This window comes from Hibiscus syriacus, unplaced genomic scaffold, assembly GCF_006381635.1.
Source record: "Hibiscus syriacus cultivar Baekdansim isolate YM2019G1 unplaced genomic scaffold, ASM638163v2 tig00110392_pilon, whole genome shotgun sequence".
NCBI classification, from domain to species: domain Eukaryota; kingdom Viridiplantae; phylum Streptophyta; class Magnoliopsida; order Malvales; family Malvaceae; genus Hibiscus; species Hibiscus syriacus.
Genome location: NW_024062720.1, coordinates 1,245,615 through 1,268,505, shown reverse-complemented (window position 1 = coordinate 1,268,505; position 22,891 = coordinate 1,245,615). Strand labels below are relative to the sequence as shown.

At 34.7% G+C, this 22,891-nt stretch overlaps 1 protein-coding gene and 1 pseudogene across 1 annotated transcript; both read right to left on the bottom strand.

The window, feature by feature from the left end:
* Positions 1–6,732: 6,732 nt before the first annotated feature.
* LOC120123316 (mavicyanin-like) lies at positions 6,733–7,710 on the bottom strand. The gene is made up of 3 exons (XM_039142241.1): positions 7,572–7,710; positions 7,184–7,252; positions 6,733–7,112 (listed from the first exon to the last, which is right to left on the bottom strand). Exons 1-3 carry the CDS (start codon positions 7,708–7,710, stop codon positions 6,733–6,735), a joined length of 588 nt encoding a protein of 195 aa, XP_038998172.1.
* A 600-nt stretch (positions 7,711–8,310) lies between these two features.
* On the bottom strand, positions 8,311–10,308 carry LOC120123314 (annotated as a pseudogene).
* Between the last annotated feature and the right edge of the window lie 12,583 nt (positions 10,309–22,891).

The window sequence follows — 22,891 nt, the reverse complement described above, 5'->3', positions numbered from 1 at the left end:
TACTGTTTCTTGGTTTTAATTTATTCTTTTTTTTATCTAATTATTGATATTTATTTCTCTTACATATTAATTCGAATCAAATAATATATGTATCTATTGAATCACACTTTTAATCGAGTTTGTTCCATTAATATTTTAATTTAAATCTTTAGTTTTATCTAATATCTTATCTCACTAAATTATAATTTAATTGTTAAACAGCAATATACTATATCTATAGAGGGACAGAATTAAAAATTTATTAAAAGGAAATTAAAATAAAATAGAGAGGTTCGATATTATATAAAATCAATAATCACATAAATAGTACCTATTGTTTTTTAATTGAATGGGGCCGGCTAATATAACTTTTTTATTTATATTTCAAAAACTAATTCTTTTCATGTTAAAAAATAATAATTAATAGGGACCAAATCAGCTGCTGGTCCCTGCAATGCCCATGTCCCATGTGTATACTGCCGGGTTGCTGTCTAATTTCACGTCTCTGTCCGAGTAATTTTCCTCTCACTTGAAAGCGTCTTATTTACGCGTATGCACAGTTCGTTTTGCTCTCTATAAACAACGGCATCCTGCAAAGGATGATGAAGAATGCAGGTGCTGTTCATCAGAGAGCAAATGAAAGAAAATAGGGAGGGACAAAAATGGAGGGGTTAGAGGTCAAGTTGGATTCTCCACACTTTATTCATTGGCTTCAAACCCAGGGTTTGCCCTTTGGCTTTTGTTCCTCACTTATTTCTTCCATTTTCTCCTCTCTGATTGGCCTTCTTTATTTAACAGTTTTTGTTGTTATCAAGTATCAAAATCATGCAATCCAGCATCAGAATTTTCTTTCATTTTTGTTCCTCACGTATTTCTTCCATTTTCTTCTAACTTGCAACCTTAACATATGTTTTATATAAGGGTGTAAATGAACCGAGTTTGAACGAATAAGATTGTGTTTGTGTTCATTTGTTTATTTGTTAAGGTGTTCATGTTCAGTCTGTGTTTGTTTAAATTTTTAGCATTGTGTTCGTATCTGTTTATTTATTTTTAAAGGTGGTTCTTTAAACGTCATCGTTTACAATTTCATGAACGTATTCATTTTTGTGTTCGCGAACGTGTTCATTTAACATTCACGAGCATATTCGTTTGTATGGTTCAATTTTTCAATAAAAATATATGTCGAATGTTTCCAATAATATATTTTTAGGTGTCAAACGTTAACTGTCGTTAAAAATCTCCATTAAGTGACACGTCATATTCTGATAATTTTAAGAATTTATTTAAAAATAAATAATAAATAAAAATATTTTTATTAAAAAAAACCCAACAACAATTCTGTGATTCCTCCCTTCTCCCTCCTTCCCCTTCCATAGCAGCCAACGGGTTAGTCATGACTATAATAAGCATCGAAGTTGACCCTGATCAAAATCAGGTCTTTCATCGTAATCTATCATCGTTTTCCGTAAAAAAGTGTTCAAAAGTTCGTCTAATTTAAGGCACCGTCGTTCTTCTTCTTCGATTCCAACGTCCATAAACCACATTGTTACTACCATTTGAACCACCGTGCAATTTTGATCAAAACTGAACCGTTTGAAAATGACGACAGTGGCTAGAGATAACCGGCGAGGGTTGGTAACAAGGGTTGAAATGATAAATTTTAGTTTTTAAGATTTTTTTATATATTTTTAATAAAAGTTTAGGTTTTTTTATAAATATCTTAAGTTTTTATTTATTTTTTTCTTTTTTTAAAAAATAATATAAAATTAAAAATACAATGATAGTAAGTTAAAATTATAGCTGAGAAAATCTTAGACACTTAATTTTAGCAATTTTTTTTAAAAGTTAAAATATTTTTCGAGATATAATTTAAATAATTATTTTTATATTAAATAAATTAGGGGAAAAAAAACTATCACCCATGAACGAGATCTATTAAGAGAAAATCAATTGAAGTATCCAAATCAATGGTGCATAATGAGATTATTAGTTAAGTGTCAATTAAAAAAATATTAAAATAATCAAATAAACAACAATTAAAAAAGACGACGGTAAATTTAATCATGAAAAGGAACTAAAAATATACTTTAATAAGAGTGGAATAAAAACATATTTATTATTATGAATAAAAAATTAAATACCTATTAAGTGAATTACGTAAATTTTAAATATGTAAAAGAAATTAAAGAGATGAAGAAGAAGAAGAAGATAATGAAAATTATAATACGATGTAAATGACAGATATTTAGTTAAAGATTGGCGGCATCGTCTTCCTAAATAATTAAGAAGAAGAAGGAACTATAAATGAATAAATAATTGTTTTACATCGAAGTTGAATAGATATAACAATAACAACAAAATTCTATTCTCATATGTAATGGGGTAAGGGGAGGTAGGGTAGTAGACTGTCCCAACGCCAAGTTGATAGCAACTTCCGTGAAAGACATCCGACAGTCAAAAAAATAAAAATAAAGATAAAATACAATGTATAAATAAATAAATACATAGTTGAACAGTCTTCATATGCTTTCTTCATATACGCGTCTGTAATGGAAGTAATCCTTGTAAATAAATCCATGCATAAAAAATCTTTGTATATAGACAGAAACGTAAGACCCGACTAAATTTAAAAAGATGAAACATGAAGAGAAGGATATACAGAAGTCAACGATAGCAAACTACGAGAAGGAATAAAGTTAAAATGAATTAAAACCTAAACTAAGACAACACTACTCCGCTACCTTAGTTCTAAACCTTCATAAATTCCAATGATAGAAACGTATATGAAAATTACTACAAATGTATTAAAAGAAGATAGAGATAATACACCCTATGGATGTGACCCGCACTACTCGGCTACCATGGTCTTAAGTCTTCATACTTTCCTATCAGAGGTCATGTCATCGGTAAGGGTTAAATCCTTCAAATTAGATCTCCAGCAGTCTTCCCACTTCCGCCTTAGTTGTCATCTCCTTCTGACACCGTCGATTATAATCGACTCTAGATCTCAAGATATCTTAATCGAGCGAGTACACATGAACCCACTAATTAATTTAAAAAACAAAATAATTGGTTCGTTTCCTTCCTTTTGATCACAAAATGAAATTGCATCACTATTTCCAACGAGTTTCTTAGTGAAACTACATTGTGTTTTGCTCGTTAGTTGTTTTAATAATTCTCTCGTGATATTCCCAATTCCTCCCTCAGCCAAATTGAACAAATTTTCCATCTACTTTTCCTGCCTTTCTTATCATCGACTTTCTCCGCGTTTTGGGATAAGAAGATACTTTCCAACATAATAGAACAACTTTTCTTTTGAAGAGCGGAGAAGTGGACGTGTTAAAATTTAAATTTTATTCGATTAGTTATTTATTTAATTTATAATGTTCATTCTGAAATTGTTTGTGTCCAATTAAAATACGAGTTTTCTTTGATTAATTATTTATCTTACGGACAATGTTAGGCCTAAAAAAGTTAAGGTTTAGAACTCATCGAGTAAACTCAATTTTAAAAAGGAATATTATTTTTTCTAGAGGTTCCAAGTTCAAATAACTATATTTGTAGGATTTTTACATTATCAATAGTTATAAAGGATATATAGTAAAGAAGAGTGTTATTCTTTTACAAGATTCGAGTTTGAGTAGGTGCATGCATCTGTAAGACATGTTGTTAATAAATTGATTTTTTTTAAATAGTTAATATATTATAATCACTCTATAGTATTAAAAAATATTAACGCTCAAATCAACCATTAATATATAAGTTTATACCTATTATTAAAATAAATATAAATTTTTTCTTAAGATTATATTTAAATCTAGGACAAATACTAATCATTTAAATAAAAGATGGTCACTTGGAATTATATTTCCTTGTTGACATCAAGGTTTTGTGGACAATTTCGATTAACTTTCGTTTCATTTGTGTAGAAATTGTGTTCATCCCCAGAGTAATCGTACCAGGATTGCCTATAATACTGGCGTGACAGTATGAAAATTAAATTTTCTTCCTTTATGCTTGGTGGGTTCGGGTTTGAAATTAAATATGTATCATACTAAAATGTTTAACTGTCGTTGCACCATCTCCATTAAATATTAACAATGGTAGCAATTTAAATATTTTAATATTTTAATTAATAAAATTAAAGATTAATGATCAAATTAATTTTTTCAATAACTAAATGGTTACGAGTGTAATTGTCAAAGAAAAAAAAACTTTTTTCTTGTCAAATTAACATATAATTACACTCATAATTACTAAAATTTAAATAACATTTATTTTGGTTCTTAAAATTTACAATTACATTATGATTACTAATATTATTAATAAACTATAAAAATAATATTATATATCGTAAATGTAAGTTATGCAGATTAATAAAAAGAAATATCAACATGAATTAACTGACCTCCGTGGCAAAATAATTGTTGTTATTCCTTGAGGACCCGAGTTTGAGCACCATAGATACCAAGGGTGTGAACGGTTCAATGTCGAAAGATTGAGAGTTTATCTTTAAACAAATATTGTCTTATATTTACCCCAAATTAATCAAAAATAAAAAGAAATAATTTAAGTTAATTCCTAAACGAATACTAAAGTTTAAATTGAGTATTTTAACAATTATTTTTAATAATTAAAAAAAAACAATGGGGTATACGAAACTCACTATTACAAAAAATCTAGAATACACAAATGATTTCTTAGCTATAAGACATTGATTCCTTGAGTTTTCATATTATTAAAAGTTATAAATAATTATTTGATTATTCATATGTTTTAAATTTTTATTTTCTGTTAAAAATTAACAGCAGTCTGAGTTGGATGTTAACATGTTGATTACGGTATGATAAAATATAATCTCAATATCTTAAAAGATTATTATATCTCAGTCAACATGTTAACTTCAGCTCAGACTGCATCGATTTTTTTTAATGAAAAACAAATTTGAAACATATGAATAAGACTATTTTATAATTTTTAATAGTCGAAAGTTCAACAAAATAGTATCATATAATTAAAAGATATTATTTATAACTTTAATAATTAAGGACTCGATAAATAACACCCTATAATTGATACCAATTGTATACTTCACCTTCAAAAATTGAAGCGCAAACATCCTTGGTTAATCGGATCTCCAACGATCCCATCGCTGCCTAAAACCCTAAACAACTCTTGTTTAGGGGGAAAGCCATTTCATCCATCTCACCTTCCGTATTAATTTTAGGAAATTAAGTTCAACCCATCCGTAAGTTGTGAAAGAATTATTGTTCTTTTTAAAAGTTCTAGTTTCGAGCGGTTGTATTTGTAGGTTATGTACATTATGGATTGATTAAGAAAATTTTGAATAGATACTACATTTTAATCACCCTAGATTGTTGAAAAAAAATATTTCGAGAACTCCAATTCAAGATTTAATTGAGTTAAGTTTGAGAATGTTTTGAGTTCAAGTTTTTTCGAGCTCGGGTAGGGCTTCAATTTATTATTTTGCTTTTGAGTTGAAATTGTGAAATTTAACTTTTTAGCCTACGAGCTTTTGAACTTTAATTTTTGATCTCGAATTTGGGTCAAGTTCGACAATTTTAAGTTTACGATTTTTTGAGTCAGTTCAGTTCGACTTTAAAATTTTCAAATCGTGTCGATTTGAATAATACTCAAACTCGACTCGACTCGTTGTACCCTAATTGCCATGGTAATATTCAATCCAAATATAAGATGTTTTATAGGTAATTTATATAGATCTTAGAAACGATGACAAACCACTAAGGGTGCGTTTGGTTCACGGAATGTAAGATTACCAGTGGGAATAAAAGATTACCAGGGAATAGGATTATTGGGAATGTTGTATTTTGTGTTTGGTTGGTTTAGCAGGAATATAAAATTACCGTGTTTGGTTAAAGGAATAAAAGATTATTGGAATGTATATTTGACCAAATTGTCCTTATTATATATTTGTATAATATTACAAATTGTAAAATATTTATATATTTTCTTTAAAAAATTAAATTCATAATATTTATATAATTTTTTTTACAAAATTAAAAATATAAAAAATGTTTAATGAAAGGGTAAATTTTTTTAACCCCTGAACTTCATATAAAATTTTAATTATAGACTTTTTTTGTAAATCTAAATAATTTAAGGATAAATTTGTAATTTAACCTTCGTAGAATTTTTATTATTCAATGACAGAAGAAATATATTTTTGAAAAAAAATAAAAATTTAAGGGCATTTTAGTCCAAAACGTCGGTAATGTTACAATACCTAAGGGAAGGGAGGTAATGACATTCCCGATAATATACCCTAAAAAATCTACTATTGGTAATAAAACATTACCGGGAATGAGATTCCCGGCCAATCAAACATGGAAATGTGACAATCCTTGAACCAAACACCCCCTAAAAGGTAAGGAGGAAATATGTTGAAATTTGAGGTCTGTTGGGCGGGTTTAATAGTAACCAGTTCATTTGGACCTTTGTAGGATCATTGCCTTGTATTTTGTTAGCCCATTGTTATGGCCAGGTCGGGCTGGAACAAAGACAGCTTAGCCTGGTCCAAACTTTGAAGCTTTACACAAGTTTATTTTTTTAAATTAAATTTTATATTCAGGTTTATGTCTGTCCAGTGTATACGACTCACGTTGCTTGCCAATTTTTAAGCATCTCCTATACATTTTACATGGACCAATTTTATTTGAAATAAATTTATATTCATTTCCAAAGACATTACGATAATAATGATACGATAGCTAACTACATCAGCAAATACATCATAACCAGCACTCCTCCGAGAGCCGTCATGAAATATGATGCAACCGTCTGCTTGATGGTCGAATTTTGCGGCTGAGCCCCCCAAAACGAGTCCCAACCATCCCCGTAATCGTTTTCCATAGGCGACGGTGCCGGCCGAGGAGAGCTGATCGAAGCCACAGGGTGCACCCTTACTCGAACGATCAGTTTCTGACCGGCTTGACAGTGACCTAGCTCCCCACTGATGAAGTAGAAGAACCCGTACCGGTCGAATACGAAAACCCTTTCGCCGTCTTTCAACTTAAAGATAGGATCAGCAACATTGCAGTTGGTGTAGCTTGTAGAGTCCACCACCAACACCGAGTCATTGTTGTACTCGAAATCTACCAACACACAAGTACACAACCAAACATAAGCAAAACTATGCGCTTGTATGTATGTATAGTAGACCTACAAAGTGAATCCCCAACGTGAAAGCGGTTCCTGGAGGCCCATTCGTTGTAAGTTTCGGATTTTCCAGTTGCTTTTGTCCAAAGCCGTGACTAGGTTGTTGGAGGTCCTGTCTAAATTCTTGTAAATGAATCCTTAGATCTCGAATTTATTTTTCTAAAATAATAAATGACTAATTTCATTAATTTAGCAGGCCCACTTGCGTTGTTTTTCCTAAAAATAATTTTACTTGTTAACGAGAATCGAATTTAGGATTATCAAAATCATGACCTCAATGATCTAATCATTATTCTATACCTATTTTTCTTCTTAATGACAACAACCGATAGATATACTTTATTTCGGGACCTTTATTTTTTGAGGCCCTGCGCCGTAGCGCACTTTGTGCTGGCTCAGCCTCGCCCTTGGTTTTGTCCAACCTTTATCCCCACCAACTTTGAACTGAAAAGAAGCAGTGGCGACGGTGACCGAGACAAAAACTAGAAAAAACAAAGAGAATTTGCAGAGTTTCTGAAGTGAAAATGAAGCCATTTTTAAAGCTTGAATTGTTGTGGGAATTTGAGCTGATATATAGAACCAGGGCGAGGAGCAAAGTTTCCAACTTTATAAGGGAATTGCAAAAGTGGGCGGTGAAATGGCAGTTACGTGACTTACCTTTACTTTGTGGGGTTGATAGTGGGGTTCTACAGTTAATGATCTGATAGTCCCACGTTGTTTTGAGCTTTAACTTGGTCTTACTGTTTTCCCCTGGATTCAACTCCAGTGTATGATCAACGGCTGTAATCCTCGGATTCTTGTTGATCAGAGAATAGACATGCATGCCGTAGCAGTTCTTGATAACTTTCATCTTATAAAACCTCTCACTTGTTCATAATAGCTTTTAAACCTCTCATTTATTAATTAAGGGATGATTGTCAATTGAGTATTATTTAAGGAGCAATGGCGGATGAGAGCAAGAAAACACAGTCTCAAAACTTTGGAAACGTATCTTCAGATTACAGCAGTGGCCACAGAGTTCAATATGGTACTTTTGAACTCAAACCAATGAACTCCTAGGTATTATAGTGATGGTATATAAGCAAAGCAATGAAAGAATCAAACAATCCATGAACTTTGAACCCTGGTGGACTTTCAAGCAGTTGTTTTGCTTTCTCCATCATCCGAAACGATATCGTCAACAGTTAAGCTACAAGAGAAAGTAAGACTCGGTTTCATCTTCGAACAGTTACCGGATCAGCCTCGTGGTTGAGGATCTGAAGGACTCGTCTGATAGAGGGCCTCGCAGCATCGTCGGGGTGTGCACAGCTCAAACCTATGAGCAACATCTTCCTCATTTCGTCCTCCTTGAATTCCCCATTCAACCTTTTATCAGCAGCTTCAATGATCCTTCCCTCACCAAACAAGCCCCACACCAGTCAACCAATTCGTCATCCTCTGGCTGTTTAGTCCCCTTCCCTCTCGATCGGTCTTCTACCGCAAGCTACTTCGAGAATCACAACACCGTAGCTGAAAACATCGGTTTTCTCGGTCGCTTTACCGTACTGAAGATACTCAGGGGCAAGGTAGCCCATAGTTCCTGCGGTGAGGGTTGAAACCGGACTCTTGTCATGATCCATCAACCTTGCCAATCCGAAATCAGAGAGTCTCGGATTAAAGTTACCATCAAGCATTATGTTACTCGTCTTAATGTCTCTGTGAATGACTTGTTGCTCACATTCCTGGTGCAGATAAGCCAAGACAGAGGCCAATCCTACAGCAATGTTTTGCCTATGGGACCATGTGAGCAATATGCCATTCTCAGGGTCTTGATGAAGCACCGTATCAAGGCTTCCATTAGGCATAAACTCATAAACAAGCAGCAACTCACCTTTCTCGGCACACCAACCTTGTAGCCGAACCAGATTCTTGTGCCTCAAACCAGCTATAATGGACAATTCAGCAAGGAACTCGGTTTTACCTTCGCCTGAGTGTTTCGATCTCTTCACTGCACTAAGGGAACCCGAAGAAGAAACGGCCTTATAAACATTTCCAAAAGCCCCACATCCGATGATTCTACTTGAGTGAAACCCTCTTGTGGCTGCGTACAGTTCTTTGTAACTAAACTCCCTAGGCCCTGCCAAAATCTCAGCTTTGAGATTCTTGTCTACTCTTGTATCCTTCCATTTCTTCACGGAAACATAACCGAAAACCGACAGAACCACGAAGAAGAAAGACGGACCGGCGATTCCGAGTCCTAAACGGAGCCTGCTGTGGTGTTTATTGGGAGTATTTGATGAAGGAACAGTCATTATTGTAACTGAAGTACCAGATACATTATGAGGATGTGAGTTTGGTCTCACGGGAAGGAAACCGGAAGTCTTGAAACTCCAATTCTCAATCGTATGAATTGCTGTACTCCCTTCAGTTGAAGCTGAGAACCCGACAAAGACATAGTCTTTAAGATAACCAGACAAGTCAATATCCACGGACAACAATGGTGTCGGAGGCTTCACAGTCGAATAACTCAAGAAACATGCAAGACCCTCAAATCATTCTTGTAAACATCCAAGCACTGATCAAATTCCCACTCTTTAAATCAATATCTTGAAACAATGCATCAGCTGCCTCTATCGAGATGAGCGAGTTAACATCCAAACCGACATGGTTTTCATTCGAATCATTGAATCGAGTATCGAGCTTGGTATCGAACTCAACGGCTAAAAAATTGTTCTTGGCTAAACCCGAAGAGTTAGCAAGCCCGAGATACCCGCCTGGACTCCCGAGGATTTGGTTGTCGGGCGAAAGAAAGAATGTTAAGCCATCGCCGTAAGAGCTTGGATCGTCGGTGCTGATGATGGAAAAAGAGAAACGCGTGGAGAAAGAAGCTGTGATATTGGATTCTTGATCGAAGAAACGAATTGGGAAGTTGTAGATGAGGGTACCAGAGCTTGAAGAAGGAACGTCAGTCTCCCTGGTTAGGCCTATGACGCCATTTTTAAGATGGGAATCGCCGAGGAGAGTGAAGTTCCTGACAGTGAAGAATGGGAAATTGAAACTGGTGCTTTCAGCAGGGACTAGAATCGGAGAATCGAGGGTGAAGAGGAGGAGGAGAAGAAACAGCAAGAAAACAAGAAGGTTTCTTGGTAGCATTGTTTTTTGATACCGGATTCTATGATTGGAGAAACAAGTTAGAAGTTTTTAAAATAGGCGCTGTCGTAACCGGTTTTCGTCCGGGCACGAAATATTAAATTTTGGCGGGGAAATTAATGTTAATAAATAATTTTGAAAATAATTTGTGAGTCGCCATCGGCCTTTTTGAGTCAGGTAGGTCGAATACCTAAAAATTATCTTTTAAAAGAGTTTTTAAGAAAACAATATTTAAAAGATGAACTGATCTGCGTTTTATAACCAAGAATTCGTTCTTTTTAATAATAAAAGGGATTCGTGGTCGGTTACGTTTAGGGAAGGATTAACACCCCTACAACGCCCAAAATTGGTACTTTTTAATTATAAATTGTCTCTAGTATTAAAAATTTAAAAATTCAAAAATATATTTAATTTATAATTCTATTATTTCAAAATTATATAAAAAAATATTTTTTTATTTAAAAATATCCGAAAAGAACTTCTAGGTACCTTAAGACAGCTCTTTTTCTTTGATATTGATAAATATTAATTTAAATAATATGTTTAATTTAAAATATCAGAATAGGACATCCAGTTGTATTAAGACTGTCCTTTTCTTCGATATTAAAAATAAATATTTAAAAGTTAATATTTATTATATATTTATGAATATATCAAAATATTTAACATATAATAAAAGAATAATTCTATTAAAACATATATTTAAAAACAATAAATAAATTAAAACATAAAATAAATGACTAAATTGCAATAAAAATAAAATTAAAAAATCTAATTCATAATTAATCAAAACTATAGGGATTAAATATGTTATTATTTTTTTTATTTTTATTTATTTAGTGATTAAAATAAAATCATCTAAAATTCGGATATTAGATTCTAATAAATTAAAAATATAAGCTAGGGATTAAAATATTATTTATTAAAATTAAAGGATTAAATACGTATTTATCCTAAATATATTATTTAATAGAAAGGACTAAAATAAATAAATCCACAATTAAAGAACCAAATTATAAAGATCTAAAATTAGGTTCAGTGACTACAATATAAAGTTTAAAATTCAGAGGACTGCGGAAAGGATTTAACCTTTCTATAATTACGCACAGGTCCTCCCTTAAACGACGCCGTTTAAGAGAGGGTATAAATACCCTAGGTTGGCTGGCCCGAAGGGCCAGCATCTCATTTCTCCTTTCTTTCTTCTCTCTCTCAAACTGAGAGAGAGATTTCTCTCTCGCCTTTCTCTAGGTTTCCCTCACCGGAGGGAAACCGGCAGCCATAGGCCACCGTACTCCGCCGCCGGCCACCGCCGCCGGCCACCGTGACGGTGGTCGGAATTCACCAAAAACACCCCCAAATTGTAGATCTATATGCCCTAAGACCGATTCCGGTCTTTGTTTTCTCTAAAAGACTCCTAATCGGAGTAAATCTAAACAAAACCGAAGGGTTCTACCTTCTTAAACGGCGGTTTGGCAACGTTTGGCTTCCGAGGGCTACAAAGGCTTCAAGGGTAAGTCTTCTTCTTCTTTCCTTTGGTTTACTGTGGTTGTAGACTGGGATCGTTGGTATAGCTTATTTTTTTTCCTTTCTCTTTTTTTTTTTTTTTTTTTTTGGTTTCTGTCTCTCCTGCGGTCTCTCTGTCTCTGTCCTCTGTTTTCAGGTGGGTGGTGGCTTTTATAGCCACCACCGGTGTTCGTCTCGGACCGGTCCGAAGAGCGGGGCCTCGGTGAGTCACCGGACTACCAGTGGTGACTCACCCCGTAGCCTTGCATGGACGGCTGGCGTTGATCTTCTGGAAGCATCATTTGGGACGTGGCAGCGGCGGAGGCGGTGAGGGCTTCTGGAAGCAGCAGCAGCGGCGGTGGACGTGTCCCTAGGGTATAGATACCCTAGGGTTTCCTCTGGCAAATGATGGACCGTTGGATCAAACCAGATCCAACGGTTGAGATTGAAGATGGCGGCTGGCGGCTGGCTAGATTAGGGTTAGGGAACCCTAACTGAAACCCTAAATATTTTTGGGTTTCAGTTTGGTTTGGGCCAGAAAATTGGTTTGTAATTATTTATTTTTTTAATAATATATATATATATATTTTTAATAATAATAATAATAATAATAATAATAATAATAATAATAACAATGATAATAATAATATTAATAATAATAAGGATAATAATAATATTAATAATAATAATATGGAAAAAAATTTAGTATCTTCAGCTGCCCCTCTTTGCTCATTCTTGTGTTAACAAGAATAGGGCAAAGATGAAAAGATAATAAAATTTTTTATCTATTTGACTTTACTTTGATCATTATGGAGATATTGAATAAATTCTTCTTTTTCTCCAACTAAGTTCTTCTTATTATGAACTTTCTGCTGGGGATGATGATGACCTCCTTTTTGTGATAGAGTCATTCAAAAGGTTGAATAAGCTCTTGATGAGTCCTTCTCATTATGAACTTTTTCTTCCTTCTTCCGATGAGTTCTTCTCATTATGAACTTTACCTGGCAATGTTGATCTATCAAATGATGAATTCAAGCAAAAGGTTGAACAAATTCTTCTCATTATGAACTTCTTCTTCCTTCTTCAGATGACGAGTTCTTCTCATTATGAACTCTTCCTCTGGAAATGATTATCCATCAATTTGATGAATTCAAGCAAAAGGTTGAACAAGTTCTTCTCATTATGAACTTCTTCTTCCTTCTTCAGATGAGTTCTTCTCATTATGAACCTTCTCTGGAAAAGAATGATCCATCAAGTGATGAATTTAAGCAAAAAGTTGAACAAGTTCTTCTCATTATGAACTTCTTCTTCCTTCTTCAGATGAGTTCTTCTCATTATGAACTTTCTCTGGGAAAAATGATCCACCAAATGATGGATTCAGGTAAAAGGTTGAACAAATTCTTCTCATTATGAACTTCTTCTTCCTTCTTCAGATGAGTTCTTCTCATTATGAACTTTCTCTGGAAAAGATGATCCACCAAATGATGGATTCATCTTTGCTAAAATCTTTGAAATTCCTGTTAAAATTTCAACAAGAATAAAAAAGAATGAAAATGCATCTATTTTTGCAAATGTCTAAATATGATGCATGAATGTTAAGTTGTTTGATTTCAGATTGGTGAATTGAATATTTCTTCAATTGTAAAAACCCAATAGATCTTTCTTCTTAGAATTAGAGAATTTATCATCTTTGACAAATGTAGATGTAGATATAGTGTCACAAAACCTCTTGAGAATAAAACTCATAGTATAGGCTCTTGAAAAGCTTGCATTCAGACAACATGTTGATTCTGATAACAACTCATCTGATTATGAAGTAACCTTTCAGGATGATTTCACAGATATCAATAGTTCTTCTAATACCGAGAAATCCTGAATTCTGATTCTGATGAAGTGTTATTCTTGACAAAAATGTGATTCTCAGAAGTTGAAACTTCAAATAGCTTTCTTCCGGTAAAAGGTGGGAAGCCATCATGTGATAATCCCAGTTACAAGCAAAGGCGAAACTCGTGCTATGATTTTTGGGAAAGGAATAAGCAAAAGAAGCTTGAAAAGAAACTTCTTAATGAAGACAATCATGCAGTTCATCTTTTAATTCTAATGATTGGTTCTGTAGTTCTTACCAAACCAGATCAGATAACTCAAAGAACACTTCCAGAAGATGCTATTAACAAATTCATCTTCTAAATTCAATGATTGGTTCTGTCAAACCAGATCAGATAACTCAAAGAACACTTCCAGAAGATGCTATTCTGTCTAATCAGATCAGATAACTCAAAGAACACTTCCAGAAGATGCTATTGGCAAATTCATCTTCTAAATTCATGATTGGTTCTGTCAAACCAGATCAGATAACTCAAAGAACACTTCCAGAAGATGCTATTCTGTCTAATCAGATCAGATAACTCAAAGAACACTTCCAGAAGATGCTATTGGCAAATTCATCTTCTAAATTCAATGATTGGTTCTGCCAAACCAGATCAGATAACTCAAAGAACACTTCCAGAAGATGCTATTCTGTCTAATCAGATCAGATAACTCAAAGAACACTTCCAGAAGATGCTATGTTCTTCTAACCAGATCAGATTACTCAAAGAACACTTCCAGAAGATGCTATGTTCTGTCCAACCAGATCAGATAACTCAAAGAACACTTCCAGAAGATGCTATTGACAAATTCATCTTCTAAATTCAATGATTGGTTCTGTCAAACCAGATCAGATAACTCAAAGAACACTTCCAGAAGATGCTATTCTGTCTAATCAGATCAGATAACTCAAAGAACACTTCCAGAAGATGCTATTGGCAAATTCATCTTCTAAATTCAATGATTGGTTCTGCCAAACCAGATCAGATAACTCAAAGAACACTTCCAGAAGATGCTATTCTGTCTAATCAGATCAGATAACTCAAAGAACACTTCCAGAAGATGCTATGTTCTTCTAACCAGATCAGATTACTCAAAGAACACTTCCAGAAGATGCTATGTTCTGTCCAACCAGATCAGATAACTCAAAGAACACTTCCAGAAGATGCTATTGAGCACATATAAAAGGTTGAATTGTTTATAAACATGTTCAGGAAGTGCCGAATTGACAGAAAGGATCTGTAAGGCTTTTGAAGCCTATGACAATGAGCCACCTTCGAGTGTCCAGAAGTATGTTCTTGATGAGTGCTGAAAATGGAATCTAGTATGGGTTGGAAGGAATAAAGTTACTCCACTTGAACCTGATGAGGTGGAAATGCTTCTAAGTTTCCTAAAAACCTTACACAAGGATTTGTATAGAAACATGTTTTCTATTGATATCAATGTCTTGTTTCTTTTTGCTGGAATCAGTACTGCAAAGATCATCTTCTACTGTTTTAGTATATCTTTGAAAACAGATGTGCAAGAACTGAATGGTGATCGGTTGGAGCAATTGATGAGTAGATTTGGCGAATTCGACCTTGTTGTCGGTAGAATCCCGTGTAATAATCTTGATGTTCATGGATTTAAGCTAGTAATAATTTGCCTACTTTGTATTCCATGTATTTAAAAGTATTAACATAAAGTGATATTCAGAAATCTTTAAATTATTTCAAAATTATGTTAATTCAATAGAAAAGAATAAATTGAATTTCCAAAAATAAATTGAATCTCAAATAAATTGAACTTGAAATAGATAGAATTGTATTCAAAGTTCTGGCAATCATAAGAATAATAAAAATTCAAATGTCTCAACAAATTATAAGCATAAGTATTTCTAAATTAATCAAGTTGACACAACTTAGAGTAATGATGTAAGCCTTTGTCTGGAAGATCTCAATCGTTGTCAAAATGCTTGTAGATGTGAATCTTCTTCCAAACCATCAAAATCTTAAGAGAGTCAATTGCCAGATGCCTAATATCAACCTGTATTTGAGCCGCCTTTTCAGGTTTTCAAACTCAAATCCTTCCTTTGGTACAATGCCCTTTGCGGGTTTTCACCTTGACCCCTTTTTTTTCTTTTTCTTTTTCTTTTTTCCTTCTTTTTTTTTTCTTTTCTTTCTCTTCTTTTTCTTTTTTTTTTTTTTCTTCAAGCATAATATTTCTTGACAGAATCTGAGTTTATTGGATTTTTCAGAATTTTTCCATCCATTTCTGCCAAGATCAATGCTCCTCCGGAAAAGGCCTTTTTCACAACGTATGACCCTTCCCAATTAGGCATCCATTTCCCACGGAAATCTTTATATATAGGCAAGATCTTTTTTAGTACTAGATCACCCTCTTGGAAATCTCTTGGATGTACTTTTTTGTCATGAGACTTCATCATCCGTTTTTGATACATCTGTCCATGGCAAATAGCTTTCAATCTTTTCTCCTCAATAAGGTTCAATTGATCAAATCTAGCTTGGATCCATTCTCATCCAATTTTATTTCTCTCATATTCGAAGCGATGGAATCTCAACTTCAATGGTAAGACTGCTTCCATCCCGTAGACTAAAGAAAACGGTGTTGCCCCAGTAGATGTTCGAACAGTAGTTCGGTATGCATATAGAGCAAAAGGTAACTTCTCGTGCCAATCTTTGTAGGTTTCAGTAGTCTTGTAATGATTCTCTTGATGTTCTTATTTGCTGCTTCAACTGCCCCATTCATCTTTGGACGATATGCCACTGAATTTGCATGTTTGATCTTGAACTGTGTACAAAGTTCGGTCATCATTTTGTTGTTCAGGTTCAGAGCTTATCTGTAATGATCCTTTCTGGTAAGCCATATCGGCAAACTATCTCTTTCTTTTGAACTTGCAGACTGTGGACCTCTTAATATTAGTGTATGAAGCAGCTTCAACCCATTTGGTAAAATAATCAATTGCCACAAGGATGAAACAATGTCCATTAGATGCTTTTGGTGTGATTGCCCCAATGACATCTATCCCCACATAGAAAATGGCCAGGGTGCTGTCATTACATGTAGAGGAGATGGGGTAAATGATCTTGTCTGCATATATCTGGCATTTATGACATTTCCTTGCATAATCAATGCAATCTGTGTACATGGTAGCCCAATAATATCCATATCTCATTATTTTTTGGCCATAGAAAGACCATTTGCATGTGTTCCATATTCCACTGTGTACTTCTTTAATGACGTTTCGAGCTTCGCTGGTATTTAAACATCTCAATAGCATTTGATCACTGCTTCTTCTATACATATCTCTCCATCAAGAAATATCCAGCAGCCATTCTTCTCAAGGTTCTTTTATCAATTTCTGATGCATTTGGTGGATAACTTTGATTTTGATATATTGCAGGATATCATGATACCATGGTTTACCATCTACCTCTTCTTCCACACTATAACAATGTGCAGGAATTTCATATACTTGCATTTGATTGGCATCATATCAACCTCTAGTTGCCTGAAACATAGCAGCTAATGTAGCCAAAGCATCTGCCATTTGATTTTCTTCTCGAGGGAGATAATTGAAGGTAACTCTCTCAAATTCTTTTCACTAATTCGAGTGTAAAATTTCGGTATTCCAATAATTTGGGATCTTTCGTTTCCCATTCTCCTCGCAATTGATACACCACTAACGTGAAATCTCCATATATCTTGAGAAATTTGATTTTCTTTCTATAGCTGCTTTCAACCCCATGACACAAGCTTCATATTCCGCCATGTTATTGGTGCAAAAGAACTCCAGTCTGCTTGTAAAGGGATAATAAACATTTTCTGGAGAAATCAACACTGCCCCGATTCCTCGTCCCAAAGCATTAGATGCTCCATCAAAATTAAAGCTTCCAAGTTGCAAATTGTTCATTGTTCTGACTTCTTCAGATCTTCATCGGGAAAATTGAAGTTCAAAGGCTGATAATCATTGATACACGACTGGCCAGGAAATCAGCTATGACACTTCCTTTTATCGCTTTTTGGTTGACATATACAATATCAAATTCAGATAATAACATCTGCCATCTAGCCATTCTGCCTGTCAAGCTGGTGATTCCATTAAGAACTTTAAAGGATCAAGTTTTGATATCAACCAAGTAGTATGGTATAACATATATTGTCTGAGTCTTCGAGTAGTCCACACCAAAGCACAACATAATTTTTGTATTGGTGGATATCGAACTTCACAATCGGTAAATTTCTTGCTCAGATAATAAATAGCTTTTTCTTTCCTTCCTGATTCATCATGCTGTCCTAGTACACATCCCTCGAATTTTCGAAGACCGTCAAATAAGAATTATGGTCTATCAGGCATTGGTGATACTAAAATTGGGGCATTGGATAAATATTTCTTAATAATATCCAAAGTTTCCTGACATTCTTCATTCCAGACTTCAGGATTGTTCTTTCGAAGTAATTTGAACACTGGATCATTTGTCAGTCAATTGAGAAATGAAACGAGATATATAATTTAATCTCCCCAAAAAGCCTCGAACTTCTTTTTTTGTGTTGGGTGGTGGAAGATCTTGAATTGCTTTTACTTTATCTGGATCAATCTCGATTCCTTTTTTGCTGACCACAAATCCCAAAAGTTTCCCAGAAGTTACCCCAAAAGTGCATTTTGCGGGGTTGAGCTTTAATTGATACTTCCTCAATCTCTGGAAAAGCTTCCTCAGATTTTGAATATGTTCTTCTTCCGTTCTGTATTTGGCAATCATGTCATCTACATATACTTCAATCTCTTTGTGCATCATGTCATGAAACAAAGTTACCATGGCTCTTTGATATGTTGCCCCTGCATTTTTCAATCAATCCCAAAAGTTTCCAGAAGTTACCCCAAAAGTGCATTTTGCGGGGTTGAGCTTAATTGATACTTCCTCAATCTCTGGAAAAGCTTCCTCAGATTTTGAATATGTTCTTCTTCGTTCTGGATTTGGCAATCATGTCATCTACATATACTTCAATCTCTTTGTGCATCATGTCATGAAACAAAGTTACCATGGCTTTGATATGTTGCCCCTGCATTTTTCAATCCAAATGGCATCACTTTATAACAGAATGTGCCCCACATGGTTATAAATGTTGTTTTTTCCATGTCTTCATCACTTCTTCTTTGATTTGCAACAACATTTCTGGCCTCATTCTTCTGAGCTTTTGTTGGACTGGTTTATATTCTGGATTGATTGAAGCTTATGTATCACTATATCTGTGCTCAAACCAGGCATATCTTGATAAGACCAGGCAAAGATATCTTTGAACTCTTGAAGGAGATTATCAATTCTTGTTTTATATGGACTGTCAGAGTAGTGCCAATTTTACCTCTTTTTTGTCTTCATCTGTTCCCAAATTCACAGTCTCAACCTCTTCTTTGTGTGTAGAATTTGTTTGTCTCTTTTTCTACCATCTTAATAGTTCAGTAGGAATATCACATTCCAGTTCATCTTCACAACCATTGATTTCTTCCAGACATAGGCTGCTCTAAATTTATCACTGGATTAAATTTAGGAATACATGCTATTAACACTGTGACACCTGCAAATTTAAATCGGAATATTTCCGAAAGAATATAGTAAATTTATGAAATGTAAAAATGTAATAAAATGTAAAGAATGATTGCCATCTGAAAATTTAAAGAAAGTTTCTTATATTTAACATAATTTCTTTTACAAGCTAACAAAAAGTTTTCATATTTTTGAGCTAAACATAAAGATTAGTTCTGATATTACTCTGCATTAATATTAAAAACTATAGGAAGATCTTCAGTGGTCCAATTGGTGAGTGTTTCTCCAGGAAGACTGGTCGAATCATCCAAGTACTTGCCAGTCTTGTTGTATTCGCGATCATGTGATAAATAATCCATTCATAGCTTCTTCAACTATGTCTTGATCTTTCATCAACTTTTCTTCTTTAAAGGCTTCAACAAGCTGCTGTTCCACATTAATTTTCCCCTGATCTGAAGGTTGTCCTCAACTGTGGGAAAGACAGTGTTTCCAAAGGATTTCTCCTCTTTCAATTTTGCCTGTCGTCTTCACATCTTCTTTTCATCTCTTTGTTCTTTTGCTGAAGATTGGCTTAAACCCTAGCCCAAAACGGTCTTTTTTCATCTTTATACTGATAGGAACTGAAATCCCTTGAAGATTCTTTCCTAGACCTCTTCCAGCTTTAGCTCCGATGCCTAAAGTTTGCTGTACCGTCATCTTGGTGCAATCAGACAGTCTGGGATATGGAATTTTGCTTCCTTCTGCAATAAGGTCCATTTACAAATTCAAGAGCTCGAAAAGAGCATTCAAGAGCCTCATCATTGGTGTCGATATATGGAACATCGCTTGTTACAGACGCAATGATTTCTCTTCAGCACTGACGCATGAGTTGTCCATCAACAACAAATTTCAATTTCTGATGTAATGAAGAAGGAACGGCTCCTGCTGAATGAATCCATGGCCTCCCTAATAGACAATTATATGTGGGGTGGATGTCCATCACCACAAAATCAATATTGTACACGACTGGGCCAATTAACAAAGGTATTTCCATTTTCCCAAGCACTTCTTTTTGAGTACCATCAAATGCTCGTACCACATTCTGATAACTCTTCATGTGTGATTGATCCAGAGGCATTCTTTGAAGTGTAACTAGAGGCATCAAATTGAGAGCAGACCCCTTGTCAATCATACTCCTGGCACATGACCATGACAATGTGTCGTGATGTTCAAAGCTTTTACTGACCCCATTCCGCCTTCCGGTATTTCATCATCTGTGAACGTTATGTAATGTCGGCGGCTATATGTCCCACAATTCTCAAGTTTATTGAGGATATATCTTGGGGATAAATGTTTGATTGAGAATTTTCATCAAAGCATTCCTATGCGCTTCTGAATTCATCAATAGATCAAATAGAAATTCTCGCTTGTTGTTTGTGTAGTTGTTCAACCACTATACTCACTATTTTTCAAAAATTTCAAAAATTCTTGAGCTTGTTTTTCTGTCACAGGCTCATTGAATGCTGGAAGGGATTCATCTTCAAATACCTTCTGAGGTATTGCCACAGCTTTTCCTTTTGCTTTCACTTGTTCTGAAGCATTGGATGTTTCGGGAGAGTAACATCTCCCACTTCTTGTAAAGAAACCGACCTCGCTCACTGCTTCAGACGTCGAGATGTACTCAACTCTGTATTTTCTCTTTTGTTTTATCTAGAGAATCAGATCCTCCCACCATTGAAACATTGGTAGTATAATTCCAAGGTACCCTACGGGTATCTTTATATGGAAATGGTAGAGGAGTGGTAATAACTACTTTGGCTTATTGGTGCCGGAATCATCGTGGATGATTCACATTAATGATTACAGGATCATTTATTCTTTGATTTGGTTTAGAATCCTCTGATGAGCAAACATCATTTTCTTTTTTCCCGGGTTCTTCTTCAAAGAATTCTATTTCTATTGTTCATCAATTTTTGCACCAAGTTTCTAAACTCAGGACATAGTGGATTTTATGCCCTTTCTCCTGATGATATCACAATAATTCTTGCCTCATTCTGCTCTGGCCTGAATTGTTGTGGAATTATACCGGCTAAAGAAAGCTGTTGGAATATCCAAACAAATGGAGATTTAATTTCAGAAATGTCAGTCTTTGCTTTCTTTCTGTTCTCTTCCTGAATTGCATTCACGTTTTTATCTCCATGATTGGCAATGGATGACTTGATGCAGATGGTGTATTGAATTCCAACTTCCCAGTGTTGCAAATTTTGAACCACCCTTTTAATGCTAGACAGTTTTCAATAGAATGTCCTGTAATTCCTTCATGATAACACAGTGTGCTTTGTATCATACCAAGGAGGGAATGGTGGTTGCATGGGAACCAAGGATAGGGCGTATAACATGCTTTTAACAGCGAATCATAGATCTCTGCATACGATACTGGTAAAGGTGTAAAAGACAACCTTTCATTTTCTTTTCGAGATCCTCTAGACTCTGCTCGATTAGTGTTTATTTCCTCTTTCTTAACCCTTGGCTGGGTTATTGTAACACTTTTCGATGAATCTTTGCTGTAAGAATTGGCATTGTTGACCTCATCTCCTTTTTCCGGTATGTAGGTCTTTTGGAACTAGATCCACATTCGATTCAATCTTGCCACTTTTCAAGACATTTTCAATTAATTCTCCAGAAATGACCAAATCTGCAAAATTTCTGGTTGCATTCCCCATTAGATGGTTTAAATAAGGAGCCTTAAATGTATGGACAAACATCACTGTTGCCTCTTTTTCTGACAAAGGTGGTTGAACTTGGGCTGCAGTGTCACGCCATCTCTGGGCATACTGTCTGAATGTTTCATTATTCTTTTTCTCCAAGTTTTGAAGAGTCCATCTATCAGGGACCATGTCTGTCACATGGCGGTACTGCTCTAGAAATGCTTTAGCCAAATCTTTCCAAGATCTATGTTGGCTTTGGTCAATTGAGTATACCATTCAAAGCCGGTCTGTCAAGCTATCCTGGAAGCAGTGAATTAACAATTTCTCGTCTTTCACATATCCGCCATTCTTCGACAAAACATAGTAATGTGGGATGAAGGGCATGTAGTACCATTATATTTATCAAATTCGGGAGCTTTGAACTTGATAGGGAGGATTAGTCTGGAACCAAACTCAGCTCACTAGCATCAAATCCATAGAATGATTCAGTTATTCCACGGATTTCATTCGCTCTTCTAAGCTCTTGATCTGTCTGGTCAGTTCTTCATTTACTTTTTGTTTCTCATTCAGCTCATTTAAATCTGGGATCAACTCAGTATTAAGGTCCCCTATTTTCACATCGGACATAAGAGATTTTTGCTTGAAGATGCAGGATCCACTTGTTGTTCATGTGGTTTGACTTCTTGTAACGCAGATGTACGAGCATTGATTTGTAGGGGTAGTACCAGAGTGATAAATTGATTCTGGTGAAAAACTAGAGGGTATATGGGTTCTTGGTCAAAAGATACAGGATTTTCATGCATTTTTCCACTGATAGCCTGCCTTTTAAACATGTCCTCTATCTTCTTCATCATACTGTCTTGTGAATTTGCAATACTGGCTTCAATTTTTTCCAACTTCATTCTCATTTCCTTGTTCTTTATGATGATGTTCCTCAATACGCTGTATTTATCCTCCATAATTCTCTTAGTGGCTTGTCTAGTACCG

Excerpts from the sequence above, each read along its gene's own strand:
- LOC120123316 (XM_039142241.1), bottom strand. The coding sequence starts at position 7,710 with ATGGCTTCATTTTCACTTCAGAAACTCTGCAAATTCTCTTTGTTTTTT. Across the intron at positions 7,253-7,571 it reads AAAACCAAGGGCGAGGCTGA|CAACTGGAAAATCCGAAACT; the intron begins GCCAGCACAAAG and ends TTTGGACAAAAG. Across the intron at positions 7,113-7,183 it reads TCACGTTGGGGATTCACTTT|ATTTCGAGTACAACAATGAC; the intron begins GTAGGTCTACTA and ends GTGTGTTGGTAG.